The sequence below is a fragment of the Mus caroli genome, chromosome 7 (assembly GCF_900094665.2).
Source record: "Mus caroli chromosome 7, CAROLI_EIJ_v1.1, whole genome shotgun sequence".
In the NCBI taxonomy this organism is placed as follows: Eukaryota; Metazoa; Chordata; class Mammalia; order Rodentia; family Muridae; genus Mus; species Mus caroli.
In genome coordinates this window covers 109,445,686-109,463,314 of record NC_034576.1, presented here as the reverse complement: position 1 = coordinate 109,463,314, position 17,629 = coordinate 109,445,686, and the positions used below count along the sequence as shown (strand labels likewise).

The window sequence follows — 17,629 nt, the reverse complement described above, 5'->3', positions numbered from 1 at the left end:
CTTCTTCCAGTGCTCAAGAAACAGTCGGGAAGTGGTGACTTCTAAGCTAGTCTTGCTGCTCAGTGAGACCTCATCTCAAAACTAAAATAGAAAACTAACTGAAAAATTAACTGGAAAGGGAATCATGAGGACGAAAGGAGAGATCTCAAGAGAGGTGGGAATAGGAAATAGAGGAAGGGGGGCATTGGGACATCCACAAGGGGAGGAAAAATGAATACAGAATATAAGGACATAAACATATGGAGATGAACCTCAATACTTTGTATGGAAACCCCCAAAAATTAAATGGTAGGATTAAGAAGAAAAATATATTAATTATAATAACACAAAACCTTCCGGTTTCTTTGAATATTAACCTAACAGGAAAATTAGGTTTAAATATAAACCTGGTTTAAATATAAGCCTGGAAATGGAAAGATGGTTCAGTGGTTAGGAGTATTCTCTCTGCCAGGCGGTCCAGTTTAATTACCAGCACTTGCGTGGAGGCTCACAACTGTCTGTCTCCGGTCTCAGGGAATCGAGAATCTTCTGGCCTTCCTGGGCACCAGGCATGCACATGTACACGGGCATCCATTCAGGAAAACCACCCATATACATAAAATTATAATTAAAATAATTAAATACCTTTTGGAAAAACGAATAAACCTGAAAGGAAAACTAGTAGAGAAATTTCAGCCTTGTGGATGTAGCTGGTAGACAATAGATTTACTAGGGCACAATCAAAAACTAAAATGCCTCCTGTTCAGCCTGATGCCTCTGAACTCTGAGGGAAGAAGACCATGATGGTCATAGTAATTGTAGGTTTTGGTTTGGTTTTAAACCAAACAGGGTTCTTTAGCTTGTCTCCAACAGAATGAGAGAAGAGTCCGATCTAATCTCCTCCTCTGATACTCATATTTCTCAGTTCTTCCTTTCACCTCTCCCCTGCCTTCCAAGATCACCCATAGTCCAAAGTACACAACACTAGAATCATAAAAAACCTACTCCAGCTCCTGAAGATTGCAGTGTGGCTGCTGGAGGGAGTGACACAGAAGCTTCACTCCATTATCCGCCAGCTTGTTTTGTCCCAGGTCCAGATGTACCAAGCTCCTGTTGTGCAGGAGAGCGGCGGAGAGATGCTCACTGCCAATCGGAGTGAAACTGCAAGACCTAAGCCTACAGAGAAGCACAGTATGAGGAAAGATGGGAGTCAGCCTCTATTGCCCAAAGTCTCATGTCTGCTCAACATTCCATCTCAGGGCAGACTTCCTACTGCCATCTTGTCCCCTCAGGAGTCACATCTACATCAAACTCTTAAAAACTGGACTCACTCTCTTCAGAGCCAATCCCAATATCTGTCCCTTTTTCCAATTTTCTAAAACAGGGTCTCACTTTGCAACACAGGTTGGACTACCCAAAATGGGTTTGAAATGCAATGCTTCTGCCACAGTCTCCCTAGTTCTAGAATTACAGGCACCACACCTGGCTTAGCTTTTCATACTATAAATCAAATGGTAATCTTTTATTTTCCTAAAAATGTATATAGTCCACTCTTGCAACAGTAGCTACATGGAATAGAGAATCAGGCATGAGAACTATAATAGGAATAAGCAAAGACAGTATTCTTTGTATATGATAGTGATGTTTTAAATCAGTAATTTAATAATTTTGGTACAATATGCCTTATATATGGGGGAGAAATAAATATAACCCTTACAACAAAATTAATTTGGAAAAACTAAATATGTAAACATTAAATTCAGGATAAATTTGGGATAATGTATGCTTAAAAAGAATTAAAAATTATAGGATTACAAAATTACATTTTAAAAAGTTATTTCTAGAAATGAGAAGTTTTAGGAGTTATAAGACATAATGACTTACAAAAAATGTAAACATCTGGCCTGAGTATATAGTACATGCCTAGAATCCAAGCACTTGGAAGGCTGAAGCAGGGGAATTTCTAATTCTGGACTGGCTTAGGCTACATAGCAAGTTCAAAGTTAGCCCAGACTACATAGCAAGTTCAAAGCTAGCCCAAGCAACACACAATCATATCAAATTATTTCAAAATTTCATAATATGGAAATGATCATACAGGAAGTTAGAGATAAAGCAACAAGATAGAAAAGTTATCAGTAGTATATAAAAGTATGCACGATAGTCATCAGGTATGACTTTTAGAACATCCAGAAGAAAACTAGAGCCTTTGAGGAAGCAATTGCTAACATATCAAAACCCCAAAATAATATGAAAACATGCTCAACAAAAATCATTTACAAGTTGTGGTTTTTAAAGATTCTAATATATATATATATATGTATATATATATATATATATATATAGAGAGAGAGAGAGAGAGAGAGTGTACATACACACATACATTCATTCTAAGCTATGTTAGTTTGGGAAGATGACAGCCAACACTCACACAAGGCTCTGCAGAGTACACTGTGGATGCTTCAAGGTATGGCTGAGCAGCTTTATCCCTTCATCTTCCAAGATGTTGTCTGACAAGCATAAATGTGTCAGCCTCTTGCTTTTGGTGAGAGCTGAGGAAAGAACTTTGCAACCAGCTTTTGTGAGGCCACAGCTTGCTAAGCTGAAGTGGAAATAGATGGAAAAGGACCCACGCATCAGTTTCCAAAGGTCCTGCCTTACTCCATTAGGAAACTATCTGATACTTATATCGGCCAATTTTCCTGTAGAATCAACCCCAACAAACATTTAACTTGTGAAGTCCATTGCATTTAAGTACTGGAGAGAATGAGACAAAATGGGAGAGAGGTCTAGAAAGTGTGAAAACAAAATAGAAAAGTATAAAGCCAAACACAAGAGGATAGGGCTGGGAAAATAGTTCAGTTGGTAAGCCCTTGCCAGAGAGAGAGGGGGAGGGGGGTGAGAGGAGGGCGAGAGGTGGAGGGGGGCAGAGAGAGACCCACACCTACTGACACCTCTACTCTCCCACAGACACATACCCCCACCCACCCCATCCCCCAACACACTTCCATTTCCACCCCCAGACACAGACTCATACCATCAACTCCCAGACACCCCCACCCCCAGACACAGGCCCCACCCTACCCCCAGTCACACATACTCCCTCCCCATCAACACATCCAGGCAGAATCTACAGAGGACCCCCCCCCCCAGTAGACAGACCCCTCTCACAGGCCGACCCCTCTCACAGGCCCACCCCGCTCCCCCCACAGATAGTGACAGAGGTGCATATACACTGAGCCAGAGCCAGACTGAAAGTGACAGACACAGAGACATAGACACACAGAGGCATACTTGGGAAAAGAGGACATCTGGCCATATAGCTTAGTGTTATTAGATGCTTACCATGTTCAAGGTTCTAGACTTAATCCCAAGACAAAAGAAGGAAAATAGAAAGGCATACAAAGGAACCCTGACCCAGCTATGTTAACCCACACATTATTCCTATCCAGTTCATTGACTCACGCCAGTCTCTCTAGAGAACAGTTTGGATTTTCTAAGACCTCACACAACGACTTTACTCCATCATTTGATAGATTGTTGAGGGACAGATTCAGAAATACCAGGCTCCTATTGGTTTGGAGAGCATTGGATAGCTTTTGACAACGGGCTACATTCAGGTCGCAGGATGCCAACCTGAAAAGCAACACAAGGAAGGGGAAACGACATTTCAGAGAATTAGAACCATTTCACTCAGCCTGGCCGGGGTGGGGGGCAGGAAAATTCAGCTTCCTTTCATAAACCAAAATATTTAATAGCTGAAGTATATGGGCCTGATAGATGCTTCTTCTGTAGTCCTACTTAGTTCTCTATCAGGCTAGAAAATCCCAATGCCTTTCAAAAATTTGGATGACTACACTTTTAAATCCATTAAATGGTATTTTTTTTTCACAATGAGGAAAGGGGTTGCCTATACCTACAACGAGAAGATGGGACAGAGGGAAGCTAGGATGTTGACGTTGTACACTGATTTGCAGAGCAAAGATGAACCACAAGTCAAGTGCCAAATCTATGTCTCCCATGGGTTTTTATTCTCGAGTCAACTCACATTTTCTAAACAACCTAATTTTGCTTTAATATTGAAAATTTTTATTGTTAAAGCAATTGGTAAATTAAAAGAACTTTACCCAGTAAGGTTAGTCAGACCCAAAGTCTATACATCTTAAGTGAGCTTCTACAGAGTTAGAATAATGCCAGGGTGGAAAGATGGGAGTGGGTGGGTAGGTGGGGTAGAGGCAGGGTGGTGGTGGTGGTGGGGTGGGTTGGGAGTTTCCAGAGAGGAGACCTGGAAAGGGGATGACATTTGAAATGTAAATAAAGAAACTATCCAATAAAAGAAAAAGAATGAGAAAAAAAAAAGAAAAGAAAATAAGGGGTTATTGCTTGGTTGGCAGAGTGCTTGCCTAGCATGCACAAAGCTGTGGGTTCAATCCCCACTTCCACATTATAAAAACAATAAGAAGCAAATAAAATTGAGTGAAACAGAAAGTACATGTGGTATCCTTCTAAATACTTGCACAGAGGCCTATGCAGAGGTGACATGGGCTGTGTGCACAGTATGTTTAAGAGTCAGGTGATAGGACATTCCAGGCATACTCTATTGTCTTTTTTTAAAAGTTATTTTATTTGTATTGTTTTAAATTTTTTTTTATTTTATTAGCAAGGCCTAGCCTTTAAGTAACCTTTTTTAACCGAATCACTAGATTCCCTTTATCACAAGTCAGGTTTGTATTAGTAGGAACAGAAGCAGTTCAGTGTCATCCTGTCTTTTGTCACTGTGACAAAATAAACAAGTAACTAAGTGGGGTAAGATTTCTCTTGTTCATGGTTTCAAAGGCTTCAGTCCATCATGGCATGCAGTAGGTGGGCAGAGGCCTAGTGTACTGCTAGGAAGGTATGGGGGAGAGAAGAGAGAGGGGAAAGAGAAGGACTTACTCTGTAACTTTGGTTGGCCTAGAATACTCTACCATGTAGGCCATGATGGCCTTGCCTCTCAGATTGACTACTTCTACAATTAACGATATACACTCATCTACCCTAGGCTTTCCCTTCATATTCCTATTCCACAGTATGCAATGGTTAAAAACACCCACCAAGAAAAGGACAATACATTTTCTCATCAAGATAAAATTTATGAAATTAAAGTGAAACATTCCCATGAAAAATGGTAGTATATTTGTACCTTTTCAGTATGTCAGGTACAAAATATCTGAAATCTATAATTTAAACTTTTCTAGTACATTTTAGTCTTATATTTGCAAAATTCTTATGATAAGGGACCCAAGTTAGCAGATAAGCCTGGGAAGTTCTGCTTTCCAACACTTTCATAACGCATATCATGTAAAACCAGAAAGTAAAATATCAAAATCCACCTCTAAAGAGTTCAGCTCAGCATGATCTATGCACAAACCAGATTAATAAGGACATTAATACTGTCCAAATATAATGAGATCTAAAGCAAATAGGAAGCTGGATATTATCCCCAAATGAATTATTTAGGAGGCCTACAAGACTAGAGATTATAACACACACGTGGCCACACATTTAGAAAACAACCAGTCTTCCATAATGTAGGATTACTGCAAACTTGATAACTCCTGACACAACAGTCACTGCTGGCTCTACTAAGTCAAGTTACATCTAGAGTCTCTGACTCAGCAGCCTACTATATAAACCTACGTTGAGTATCTTCAGTATAATGCATTATTCAAATCTCAACAGAAAAGGGGTCTTATGTCCTGCCACTTCCAGTGCCAAAGCTTTTGTTTTAGATCCATAGATAACACTGTAAGAAAACATCTTCCCTAACAAATAACAGTGTGGATATTTTCTTTATTTTATTTTTAGTCATAAGAACCAGTGACATATGTCTCACGTGGCTTCCAGATAATACAGGTTTAATCCTAAGTCTACTTGCCTGGTAATTAAGTTTCTGTCTCAACCTGACCTACTGTCAACCATACTCAAGACTTGCCCATCAACTCTTTGAGATGCTATGTGTTAAGTGAATTTCATCTTTTAAAAACCTATGTTAAGTGAATTTCATTTTTAAAAACCTGGTTAAGACTTAAAAAAAAAAACCCAGTGGTCACAGAATTCACCTTCCTATTTTCAAAAGCCCTTATGCCAGGTTTTGCTATGTTTCAAGAACCTGGACTATATGTTTTATTTATGGGAAGTAACTTACCTTGGCCCTTCATGCATTAAGATTCAGTCTTGACTCACAGAACTGTCCAGGGATTATAAAAAATTCTAAGATGAATCCATTTTTCTGGTTTTGTGCATGAGAGAAACTGATTTAACTGACTTTCACTAGACAATAAGTTTTCTTAAAGGCTATCATCCAATATGTAAACTAAGTATGATGGCTAAGGTTCTCCTTATTCCTAAAGAGCATCAACTGGAGGGCCAGCATAAGAGGAACAGTACATGACAGTGAGCATACACCTTGACAGTTGACAGTTGCTACACTGTTCTTTCTCAGCCTTCCAGGGCTGGCTCTGAGCCACAGTTGAAGATGGCAGGGATTTGCTATCAATAATCGAGTACAATGGAGCTTTCTCTAACATTGGTTCCTGTTATCATTAATCAAAGACATAATATATGCCAGAACTAAGAAAAGTGTTAAATGTTCATTAATTCTTGGTCTATTCCCTCTCTTCATTTGAAAGATAAAGGACACAAATATACAGTGAAAAGTGTTTCATGGGGGAATGAGCGGAGTGAGTAGTCTTCCTGCGGTTGGGGATGAACTGGAAAAGTAGACTTCCACTATCCAGCCCTGGGAACACCAAGTCCAGACTTCAAGTGTCTACTGGGCAGACATAAGTCCAAGTTATAATGAAAACTCAAGCTTACCTAAGCACCCGTAATTTACATCCTTGGCATTTCAAGGCTTCACATAAGGTCTTTAGTCCATTGACTCCTAAATCAGAATCTTTCAGGTCAAGATGTGTCACCTTCTTATTGGAAGCCAAGAAAGTAAAATCCTGACAGCCATTCAGGAAATCGACAGCTCTGATTCTTCAAAAGAAATATATGTAGAATGATTATATAATTATCTCCACCCATAGTTTCATCATCTTCAATTCTTATTCTCATCTCTTCTCTGACTCTGGGTTTCTCATACTCCAGGGTAAAGCTCCAAACAGAGTTTCAGAGAACTGCTACCACCACCATCAAACCACCACCACCAAGGCTACCACATAGCTTTGGGTTTGTAGCCTGACAACTGACATTCTCAATTAATTTGACATTACTGGAGATGTAAATGGAAATGAAAATCAGGGAAGTTAGCCTCTCAACTTTTAGGAATGACTACCACAATTATCCAGGTCACTCCAAATTCTGCGATGATAACATCAACTTACAACAATTAAATCCTTTCTATAATCAAAAGTAAATACACAAAATCATCTACCACATGTCTATCATTAGCAACATATACTGTTGCAGATATGCCATCATTCTGTGGGCTTAAGTATACAGAGGGTAGTATAGGTAATAAATAAAAAAGTTCATTTCCTGATTTTTCTTTACTTCCTCCTAAATGCATTTTCATTTAATATACTTGATTTTTCTGCAGTGCCTCTTATAGACCAGAATTCCATCTGTCCATACTTCACCTTAACTAGTAAACCCCTGGAAACCACTTCCTTCCTTTCCAGCTCATTATCCAGCAGTCTTCCTCCATTCCCTCTCTTCCTAGCTTAGTGCCCTCAAGAAAGTGCTTTTGCCCATTTACACAGCTAACCATCTTCCCCAACTCATTTTGTAAGTATATTAGAAGCAATTTTGTTTTCAGGGGAAAAACGACTTACCATCAAGAAGCCTAATTGAGAACAGTCACCATGGTATCATCCCTTAGAGGGACCCTTCTGTTTTATAAGAAACTACCCAAGAGGTAGCATCATTTATATTTACACCAGTGACATTTGGGGAAAGACAATGTGAGGGAGATGCTCAGAGATGAGTAAAAAGGACTCATACATCCAGTGGCCTCTCCTTATCTATAGGCTTAGATATGCTTAAAATATGACAGAGTTCTCAAAAAATGAGATTCTAGGGGAGAATATTTGGTAGGAAGCTAGAACATTCTTAATTGAGCCTCAAAACCACATGCTGACTGCTACTACAACCATTGCATCTTTCCCAGAACAAGTGAACTCATATTCCCATATTCCCAGGCATCTCCATTTTTCTCTGTTCTTAGAATATTTTGTACAGTGATTGTTAAGTACAATCACATCACTTCATCACTTAATGAAGAAAAAATATTTTTAGAATATTTCATGATTTTGGCCTTGGACAAACAGTTATACTTACTCAAATGGATCTAGGTCACTAGGCAACAAGAGTTATGGGTCTACTACCATCCCTCATTGACAACAAAGCCTTTGTGTGTCATATGATAGTTTCTATTTGCTACTGTTTTCCCCTAGCAAGTAGAAGGTAAGACAAAGAAAGATGGTGGAAAACCCCCATTAAAATTTCTCATGTGTCAGATAGTGGTGAGGTATGCTTTTAATTGCCCTACTTTTGAGGCAGAGGTAGGTGGTATCTTGAGTGTGAGGCCAGTCTGATTTACAGAATGAGTTCCAGGGCTAGACAGAGAAAGCCGGTCTCAAAATACCAGCCTCCTCACTCTCCCATGCAAGACTTACATTAGTTTTTGTAGTTTACACTTTGGGTGACTTAATTCTTCATTCAAAATTTTCATCAATGATTCATCAAGTCTGCTTTCATACAGATCCATTTCTATCAGGGACTCATTTGTATGAAGCACAGAAAACAGATCTTGCCAGTAGTGAATGATTTGAACAGCAGCACCCTCAAGGCTGCATAATTGAAAAAAAAAGAAAAGTCACTTTTGTGTTAGAAGATGCTATTGGATAAAAATATGCTATGAAAGAGCATTAGGTACATCTTTGCTAGGGACAGTCCACCAGACACCTTCTCTGGCTGGCCCAAGACTTTATTTACCCAGCCCCACCCCCTTATCCATTCTCATCCATTTCCATGAACACATAAGAAATAAAAACTGCATAGACTCCATTCACTTGGTAGCAAGAAACTTGGGGGGGAAGGAGTCTGACCTACATCATCTGTGTGTATGTTTTTTTTTTTTTTTTTTTTTTTTTTAATTTTGAGTTAGAGTCTCCCTGTGTATCTATCCCAGCTAGTCTAGAACTTGGTATATAGACCAACCTGACCTCAAACTAACAGATCTGCCTCTGTAGTGCTGAGATTAAAGTGTGATCAACTACATCCAAGCTTATGTATCTGCTTTCCTGTAGGTATATGTGCCAGTGTATGCACTCCTGTGGACACCAGAAGACAATCTCAGGTGTTGTTCCTCTGGTGGAGTATTTTGTTTATGAGGCAAGGTTTCCTCACTGGCCTAGAAAAAGCCAAATAGGCTAGGCTAGCTGGCTAATGAGTTCCAGTAATCTGCTTGAGTCTGTCTTCCCTGGCACTGTGATTATACATTCATTTTGCACCATGATTACACATGCATGTCACTCTGCAATGTGATTTTAGGTGCTGAAATGTTTTAATGTTTAAGGTAGATGCTTTACCAATTGATCTCTCCCCAGCCCTTTGTATTGTAATGAATTGAAATGAACGAGGCTGGGTGTTGCGTAATGGTATTTTTATCTAGTATGTTTTAAGATGCTGGGGTTTTGAGTCCCAACCTTAGGGAAGGGAAATTTAATAAATGATTAACTGCGCAGTGGTGAGCTATGGAGATCTTAATTTTTTGGAAACTATTCAAGAACTTCCTATTTACAAACACCTTAGACAAATGGTGAGCTAGACAGATAATGGTCATTAAACTTGTCACATCTAATAAGCTGTGACAACTGGCAGCTACATGAGCAACAATCTGCATAATGGATATTGTTTAATGTATGTTTGAATAAATTATCTGTTTTCTACACCAACACCTATGTGTCTCAGTTTTGGAATTTTAGGAATTGTAACATAAAACCTACATAAGAGTTCACAATTCCCTTGGTACCAGAATAAAATTGGATAATATGTTAAGCATATTTTTTTACCATAGAACTGTATGCCACATAATAAGCTTTTACTTTTAGTTAAATATAGAAATTATAGTTCATTATCTTCTCAACAGATTTAGGATCATAAAAGACAACTTCCTGAAAGGGAAAGGGTAAATTCACACATAGAACAGCAAAGTGTAGGGGAATAGAGGACAGGTAGACAACCTGTGTATATGCCTCAGCAAGAGAGTTCTAGATGGATTATCTAAACATAACTTCCATACAGTAGCTAAGAAATGTTTTCTTCTGTAAAATTTAATTCCTTCATTACTAGTAAACTCAACACTTACCACATTTCAGCTGTGTCCAACATATTTTTCAAGTCTGCCCTTGCTGTCAGTCTCATAGTCTTTAGAGTGTGGCAGTGCTTAAGACAGAATGAATATATACGCAACTGGGGTTCTTCATCAACCCTCACAATAATCTTTTGGAAGTACATCAGTGCCTGAGTGATGAATTGTTCATCTTGAGTCTCATATATACAGTGAAGCAAGTCTTGAAATCTCAGCTGTGATAGAGTAGAGTCATCCTTTTCTAATCCTTCCAGACATGCAAGTAACTCTTCTCTTACCTCCATGGATACTGTAAGGTTGAAAGTTTCCTCCAGTTGTCGTACTCTGTCTTTATTTAGTAGACCAAACAAAAAGCATTTCATCTGTTCCAAATGAGGGTCATGAATGTGGTTGCTTTCAAGCAACAGATACAAGTTTTCGAAAGGTTCGGAGGGGTAGTCTTGTTCTTCTAAATTCTCTCTCAGCAAGTAATAAAGAGCTGCAAAAAACTCCTGAACATGGAGGTGAGTGAACATGTAGCAGTTTTCATACTCAGTGTCTTGCTGAAGAACCTTTGCATCCAGGAAAAGCAAAATGTCCTCTCTGGTCAACTCGTGCTTTCGGAGATTTTGCTGGTAAAGCACATGCTTCATTGTCCAGATGCCTTCAGCAGCAGCCTTGCACAGGCTCCTCAACAGGGTTTCATTGGGCAGAGTAACACAGCCCACAGGTATGCGTGGAAATAAGCTGCAGATATAGTATGTGAACAGAGCCGTGCTGGTTTTGCAGGTCTCTTGAACACTGCCACCTTTCTCCACTTGTCCCTTGAGAACAGTACAGATCATCTGGCATGTGTGGCACACGTGGCACATGTGGAAAAGCCTCCAATTCATTCTTAGTGAATAAATTGCACTCATAGCCCATGCCTTATCTTTCAACAAATGGTGAATATAGTCCATCCTTGCATTCTTAGACAGCCCTGACAGCTTTACACGTTGAGGTTTTTGCAACAAAGGCACTAGTCGCTTCCAAGCTGTGGATCTTGTCGCTACTAATAAGTATGACTCAGGAAGCATCACTTTCCTCAGCAAACTACTAATGAGAAAAGACACTGGGGAGATCTGGGTCCAATCTTTACACAGTGCAAACTGTGGCTCTTCAAAGGAGAAATCCAGTTCATCAAAACTATCGATTATAAAGAGGAGACTGCTGGGTTTAGACAGGACCTGTTCAATGGGGCCCTCGCTGCTAGGCCAGTGCTTTGATATTAACTGAGCAAAGCTTTTCTCCTTTACTTGGCTAATCTCTCTCCCATTGAGATAAAATACATGGGTAAACTGCTGATAGAGATTGCCATCTGCCCATTCTAAGACTGCCTTTTTCAACAACGTTGTCTTCCCAATTCCAGCAGCTCCTTGAAGGACTACTGTTTGTGGAGCCTTGGAAGTTTGGATATCCTCATCAAATATATGCTGCAGCAGATTTTGGTCTTTAGGCGTAATTACACAATTTAAAGTTGCAAATTCTCCAGGCAAAGAGGTCTTATACCACATAGTAAAAATGTTTTCCTTTATTACAGTTCTGTAGTCTATTCCATCATCTAAGTCAGTTAGAATCGAAAAGAACCAAAGACACACATGATCAAAACAATTTCTTTAATTTCAATGTTAAGATTCTCACTGCCCACCCATCCCCTTCTCTGTCCATCCTTCCCTCTTACTCTCAGCCATATAGGTATTAGGAATTGAACTCAGGTCCTTCTTTAAGAGCAGCAAGTGCTTGTAACTACTTAGTTCTTTCTCTAGACCTCTAGGTTAACTGTTGACTAGGCAATTTCTAAATACTGTATTCTTGAAATCCCAAGTCAATATGGTTTTGGGTCTAACTTTGGCTATAACTCCAGTTCTATTGACTTTGAATGACTGATAACAGTGGTACACTGAAAGTAAACCATTCAACTGAATAATGGTCCTTAGAAACTAACCCTGCTATCATAAAGTTAAAAAAATACACATAAACTGACCAAAGTCTTTGTCCTCAGTCACGGTTTCCTCTTTAGAAGCTTCGTATTCCATCTCATCATCCTCAGTCTTCATGATCTTTGGTGTTCCTGAAATAGGTTCCAAGAGGATCATGAAATTTACCAGAAATAGAGCTTTAGGAATGGTTAAAATGGGGCCAGAATTGTTCGGAGTTGTGAATCTATGACTATCTGGGTGTAGCAGTGAATTAGTTAAACCACTTTGGCTCCCGGCTCACCCTGTACCTGCCCAAGTGCTCTGGATTCACGAATGAAGGACACACACACACACAGCTAATTTAGATATGCCTTGATTAACTCTATGGCTGGCAACTTCTAAACCTCCCTGTCTAGCACACACTGCCCTCCAGTATTCCTGAGTTAACATCTTAAAATCTATATTTCATCTCTGCTACCCTCTGCTAACTCGGGGAATGGCCCTCAGGGCCACTTTCCCAGAATCTTACATATTGGTGGGCCTTTAAATCTGTTCTCCTTGCTCTCCTGTCATGCTGCTTCTCCTCTTTTCCCTCTCTGTCTCTTGACCATGTAAACTAAATGTCCGGCCTCCATCTCCCTGCTCAGCCATTGGTTGTACAGCAATTCTTTATTACCAATTGAAGCCAGCTGGGGGCAGCAGGCCCTCAGTGTTTGGAAGCACAGCTCTTGGGCGATGAATTAAGACAAAGCATTAGAAACCAATTCCCAACATCTGGGTTTAGAGCCAGCTTCAAAAGCTGCACCAGGTTAGCTGAGGAAGAATGTGGTACAAACACTAGGGTGAACTTTTGTCCCCTCTCTGCTCCAACATCAGACACAAAATCCCCCTGTGCAATAGAATCAATAAAGAAAATCAAACTGAGGGAAATCTGGAAGTGAAAAATTTAGTAACCCAAAACAGAGACATTAGAGGAAAGCCTCGCCAACAGAATAAGAGATGGAAGACAGAATCTCAAGCATTCTAGACATGGTAGAAGAAATGAATACTTTGGTCAAAGAAAATGTTAAATCTAAAAAAAAAAAAAATTCTGGCATGCTCTCCTGAAATCTGGGACACTGTGAAAACACCAAATCCAAGGATAATAGGAATAAAGAAGGAGAAGAAACCCAAGTCAAAGACACAGAAAATATTTTCAAAAAAATCAAATCCTATAGAATAAAAATTTACTAACAACCTATCAAGTACAAGAAGCATATAGGACACTAAATAGATGGAAAAAAAAAAAAAACCTCTCAGCAATACTAAAGTGTTAAATGTAAAGAATAAAGGTTATTTAAAGCTTCAAGGGAAAAAGACCAAGTAATTAGCATAAAGGCAGACCTATTAGAAATACACCCGACTTCTCAATGGAGACCTTAAAAGCTTTAAGTGCCTGAACACAGACTATAAGACCAAAGATGCCAGACACAGAGAGACAGAGACCTACACCCAGACATGCCCAGATACACCCACACAGACAGAAAGACAGACACACACACACACAGATACCCAGAGAGAGACAGACCCACACCCAGAGAGAGAGACAGAGACCCACACACACGGAGACAAAGACCTATACACACCCACCCACCGAAAGAGAGAGAAAAGAGAAGAGAAGAGAAAAGAGATAGAGAGGACAGAGAATCAGACACCCACCCCCAGAAACACACACACATTAGAGATCCACCCCCAGAAAGAGAAATAGAGACCTACCCCAGACACACACAGACAGAAACCCACTCCCTACCCCCCCCACACACACACAGAGAGAGAGAGAGAGAGAGAGAGAGAGAGAGAGAGAGAGAGAGACCCATCCCCTACAACAGATGGATGGAGACCCACCATCATGACAGAGACAGACAGAGACTCACTCCCCTATGACAAGACTGATGGAGACTCACCTCCCTATGACAGACAGATGGATGGAGACCACCCCTCACAACAGATAGTCACACCTTTCTCCCCCAACAGATGAACACCCCCCCCAACAGACAGCCACCCCGCACATGACAGACAGGACAGACAGTAGGAATCACAAACACTTCTCATTGATATCTCTTCACAGAGGTCTCATTTTCCCAATAAAAAGACACAGATTAACCGAATGGGTTAAAAAAACAAAAAACAAACCAACCATGATCTGTCCTCCTGCTGCAACCAAGAAACACACCTTAACATCAAGGATAGAGATCACCTCAGGGTACAGGATGGATATTCTAAGTAATGGCCAAAAGAAGCAAACTGATACAGCTACTTTAATATTTGACAAAATAGACTTCAAAACTAATCAGAAGAGATATAAAAGGATACTACATATACAAAGAAAAAAATTCACCAAGAGGACATTGCTATTCTAAACATCTATCCCCAGAAACTTAAGAGTACCCAAATTGTAAAAGAAACACTACTAAGCTTAAATCACATATTGATTTAAGCTTACACACTCATGGACACTTCATTCCCCCACTATTGCCAATAGACAGATCATGCACATGAAAACCAAACAGGAATGCTGGAGCTAACTAACATAAACCAAATGAACCTAACAGACCTCAGAACAGCTCACCTACACACAAAAGAATATACCTTCTTTTTAACACCTCATGAAACTTTCTTCTAAACTGGCCACATACTAAAGACACCAAGCAAGTCTCAGCATATATAAGAAATTTGAAATAACACCCTGGGTCCTATGTGACAACCACGGCTTAAAGCTAAATATCAATAGAAACCAGAAAGTTTCCAATAGAAACCAGAAAGTTTCCAGACTCTTCATTCAGTAGTGAATTGTTTAGTTGGTTAGTTGGTGTGTGTTTCCATATGAAGATGAAAATTGTCCTTTTAAAACCTGTAAAGAATTGTGTCAGAAATTTGCTTGGGATTGCACTGAATTTGTAAATTGCTTTTCATAGAATAACTGTTTTTGTTATGTTAATTGGAAACTAAACAATTCACTACTGAATGAAGAATGGGTCAAAACAGAAATTAAGAAATTAGAGAACCTTTCTAGAATGGAATGAAAAATGAATATACAACATATTCAAAATTATGAGACACAATGAAGATTGTTTTAAGAGTCAAGTTCATAGCATTAAGTCCTTACATAAAAAATTGGAGAAATCTCATACTAGTAACAGTATTCCTAAAAGCTCTAGAACAAAAAAGAAATCATACCCAAAGGGAGTAGATGGCAAGAAATAATGAAAATCAGAGTTGAAATCAATAAAATAGAATTGAAAAGCAATACAAAGAATCAATGAAACAAAGAGTTGGTTCTTTGAGAAAAATTACAATATTGACAAGCCCTTATGCAAATTAAAAGGCAAAGAGAATATCCAAATGAACTGAATTAGAGATGAAAAGGGGACTATTAACATACATCAAGGAAAGAGAAAACCATAAGATAATACTGTAAAAAGCAGTACCTCAACAAAATTGGAAAATCTAAAAGAAATGGATATTTGATCCACAGCACCTATCGAGGGAAATCGGGGTCAAACAATTCAAACAGGTCCACAATCCCTAGGGAAACAAAGCCAGTCATAAAAATTCTACCAAAAAAACCCCCAAACCAAACAAAACCTCAGAACGAGGTGGTTTTAGCTTGGAATTCTACCAGACTTTCAAAGAAGAGTTAATGTCAGTACTCCTCAAATTATTCCACAAAATAAAAACAGAGCAAACATTGCCCAGTTTGTTTTTATGAGGTCACAGTAGCCTGATATCCAAACTCCATAAAGATCTAGCAGAATTACAGATCAATTTTCCTTATAAACATAGATGCAAAAAATTCTAAGTATTTGCAAACCAAATCCAAGATCATCAAAAGATCAGCATCATAAAACAGGCCTTTATACCAGAGATGCAGGGATGGATCAACATAAGTAAATAAATGTAACTCATCATATAACAAACCTGGAACAACACTATAAGATCTCACTACCTGCAGAAAAAGCCTTGGACAAAATCCATCATTCCCTCACAATAAAAGTCCTGGAGAGGCTAGGGATACAATGCACACACAATAAAGACAGCTGATAGCAAGCCCATAGCCAATGATGTTGGAGAGAAGCTCAAAAGCAAATCCACTAAAATCAGAGACAAGACAAGATTGTCCTCTCTGTATATACCTTTTCAATATAGTACCTCAAGTCTTAGCTAGAACAACTAGACATCAAGGGTCACAAATTGGAAAGGACAAAGTCAAAGTATATTCATTTACTGATGCTACAATAGTATATACATCAGTGATCCTATAAATTCTACTGGAAACTCCTACAGCCGATGAGCAGTTTCAGCAAAGTAAACAGATAAAAAATTAAGTCACAAATCTGTAGCTTTCCTATATTAACATGACAAGTGGTGGACTGAGGCAGACACCAGGGAAACATCTTTGACAACACCCACAAATACAAAATAACTTGGGTTGAATCTAACCAAGCAAGTAAAAGACTTGTGTGATAAAACTTCAAGTCTTTGAAGAAAGAAATTGAAGATCTCAGAAGATGGAAAGATCTCCCATGCTTATGGATCAGTAAGATTAACATAGCAAAACCAGCCATTCTACCAAAAGCAATCTACAAATTCAGTGCAATCCCAAGCAAATTTCTGGCACAATTCTTCACAGGTTTTGAAAGGACAATTTTCATCTTCATATATGTCTTAGTCAGGGTTTCTATTTCTGCACAAACATCATGACCAAGAAGCAAGTTGGGGAGGAAAGGGTTTATTCAGCTTACACTTCCATACTGCTGTTCATCACCAAGGAAGTCAGGACTGGAACTCAAGCAGGTCAGGAAGCAGGAGCTGATGCAGAGGCCATGGAGGGATGTTCTTTACTGGCTTGCCTCCCCTGGCTTGCTCAGCCTGCTCTCTTATAGAACCCAAGACTACCAACCCAGAGATGGTCCCACACACAAAGGGCCTTTCCCCCTTGATCACTAATTGAGAAAATGCCTTACAGTTGGATCTCATGGAGGCATTTCCTCAACTGAAGCTCCTTTCTCTGTGATAACTTCAGCTGTGTCAAGTTGACACAAAACTAGCCAGTACAATATGGAAACAAACACACCAGCTAACCAACCAACAAAACCACGAAACCCCAATGCCTGGATAGCTGAAAAGTAAAAGAACTGCTACAGTATCATCATTCCTGATTTCAAGTTGTGTTATAGAGCTATAGTAATAAAAATAGTATAGTACTGGCATAAAAACAGACATGCTGACCAGTGGAATCAGACCCACATAAATCTACACACTAATGGATATCTGATTTTTGACAAAGATGCCATAAATACACTGGGAAAAAAGG

The 17,629-nt window shown here is 39.3% G+C and overlaps 1 protein-coding gene across 1 annotated transcript in view; it reads right to left on the bottom strand.

Moving 5' to 3' along the window:
- The window catches only part of Nlrp14 (NLR family pyrin domain containing 14), a 32,063-nt gene that overhangs the window by 5,159 nt on the left and 9,275 nt on the right, over positions 1–17,629 (bottom strand). The window contains exons 2-8 of the mRNA XM_021167896.1: positions 12,342–12,428; positions 10,337–11,918; positions 8,643–8,816; positions 6,838–7,002; positions 3,445–3,615; positions 2,411–2,581; positions 985–1,155 (exon numbers count right to left, since the gene is read on the bottom strand). Of these exons, the coding sequence (XP_021023555.1) occupies positions 985–1,155; positions 2,411–2,581; positions 3,445–3,615; positions 6,838–7,002; positions 8,643–8,816; positions 10,337–11,918; positions 12,342–12,414 (2,507 nt within the window). The 5' untranslated portion in view covers positions 12,415–12,428. The remainder of the gene's footprint in view (positions 1–984; positions 1,156–2,410; positions 2,582–3,444; positions 3,616–6,837; positions 7,003–8,642; positions 8,817–10,336; positions 11,919–12,341; positions 12,429–17,629) is intronic.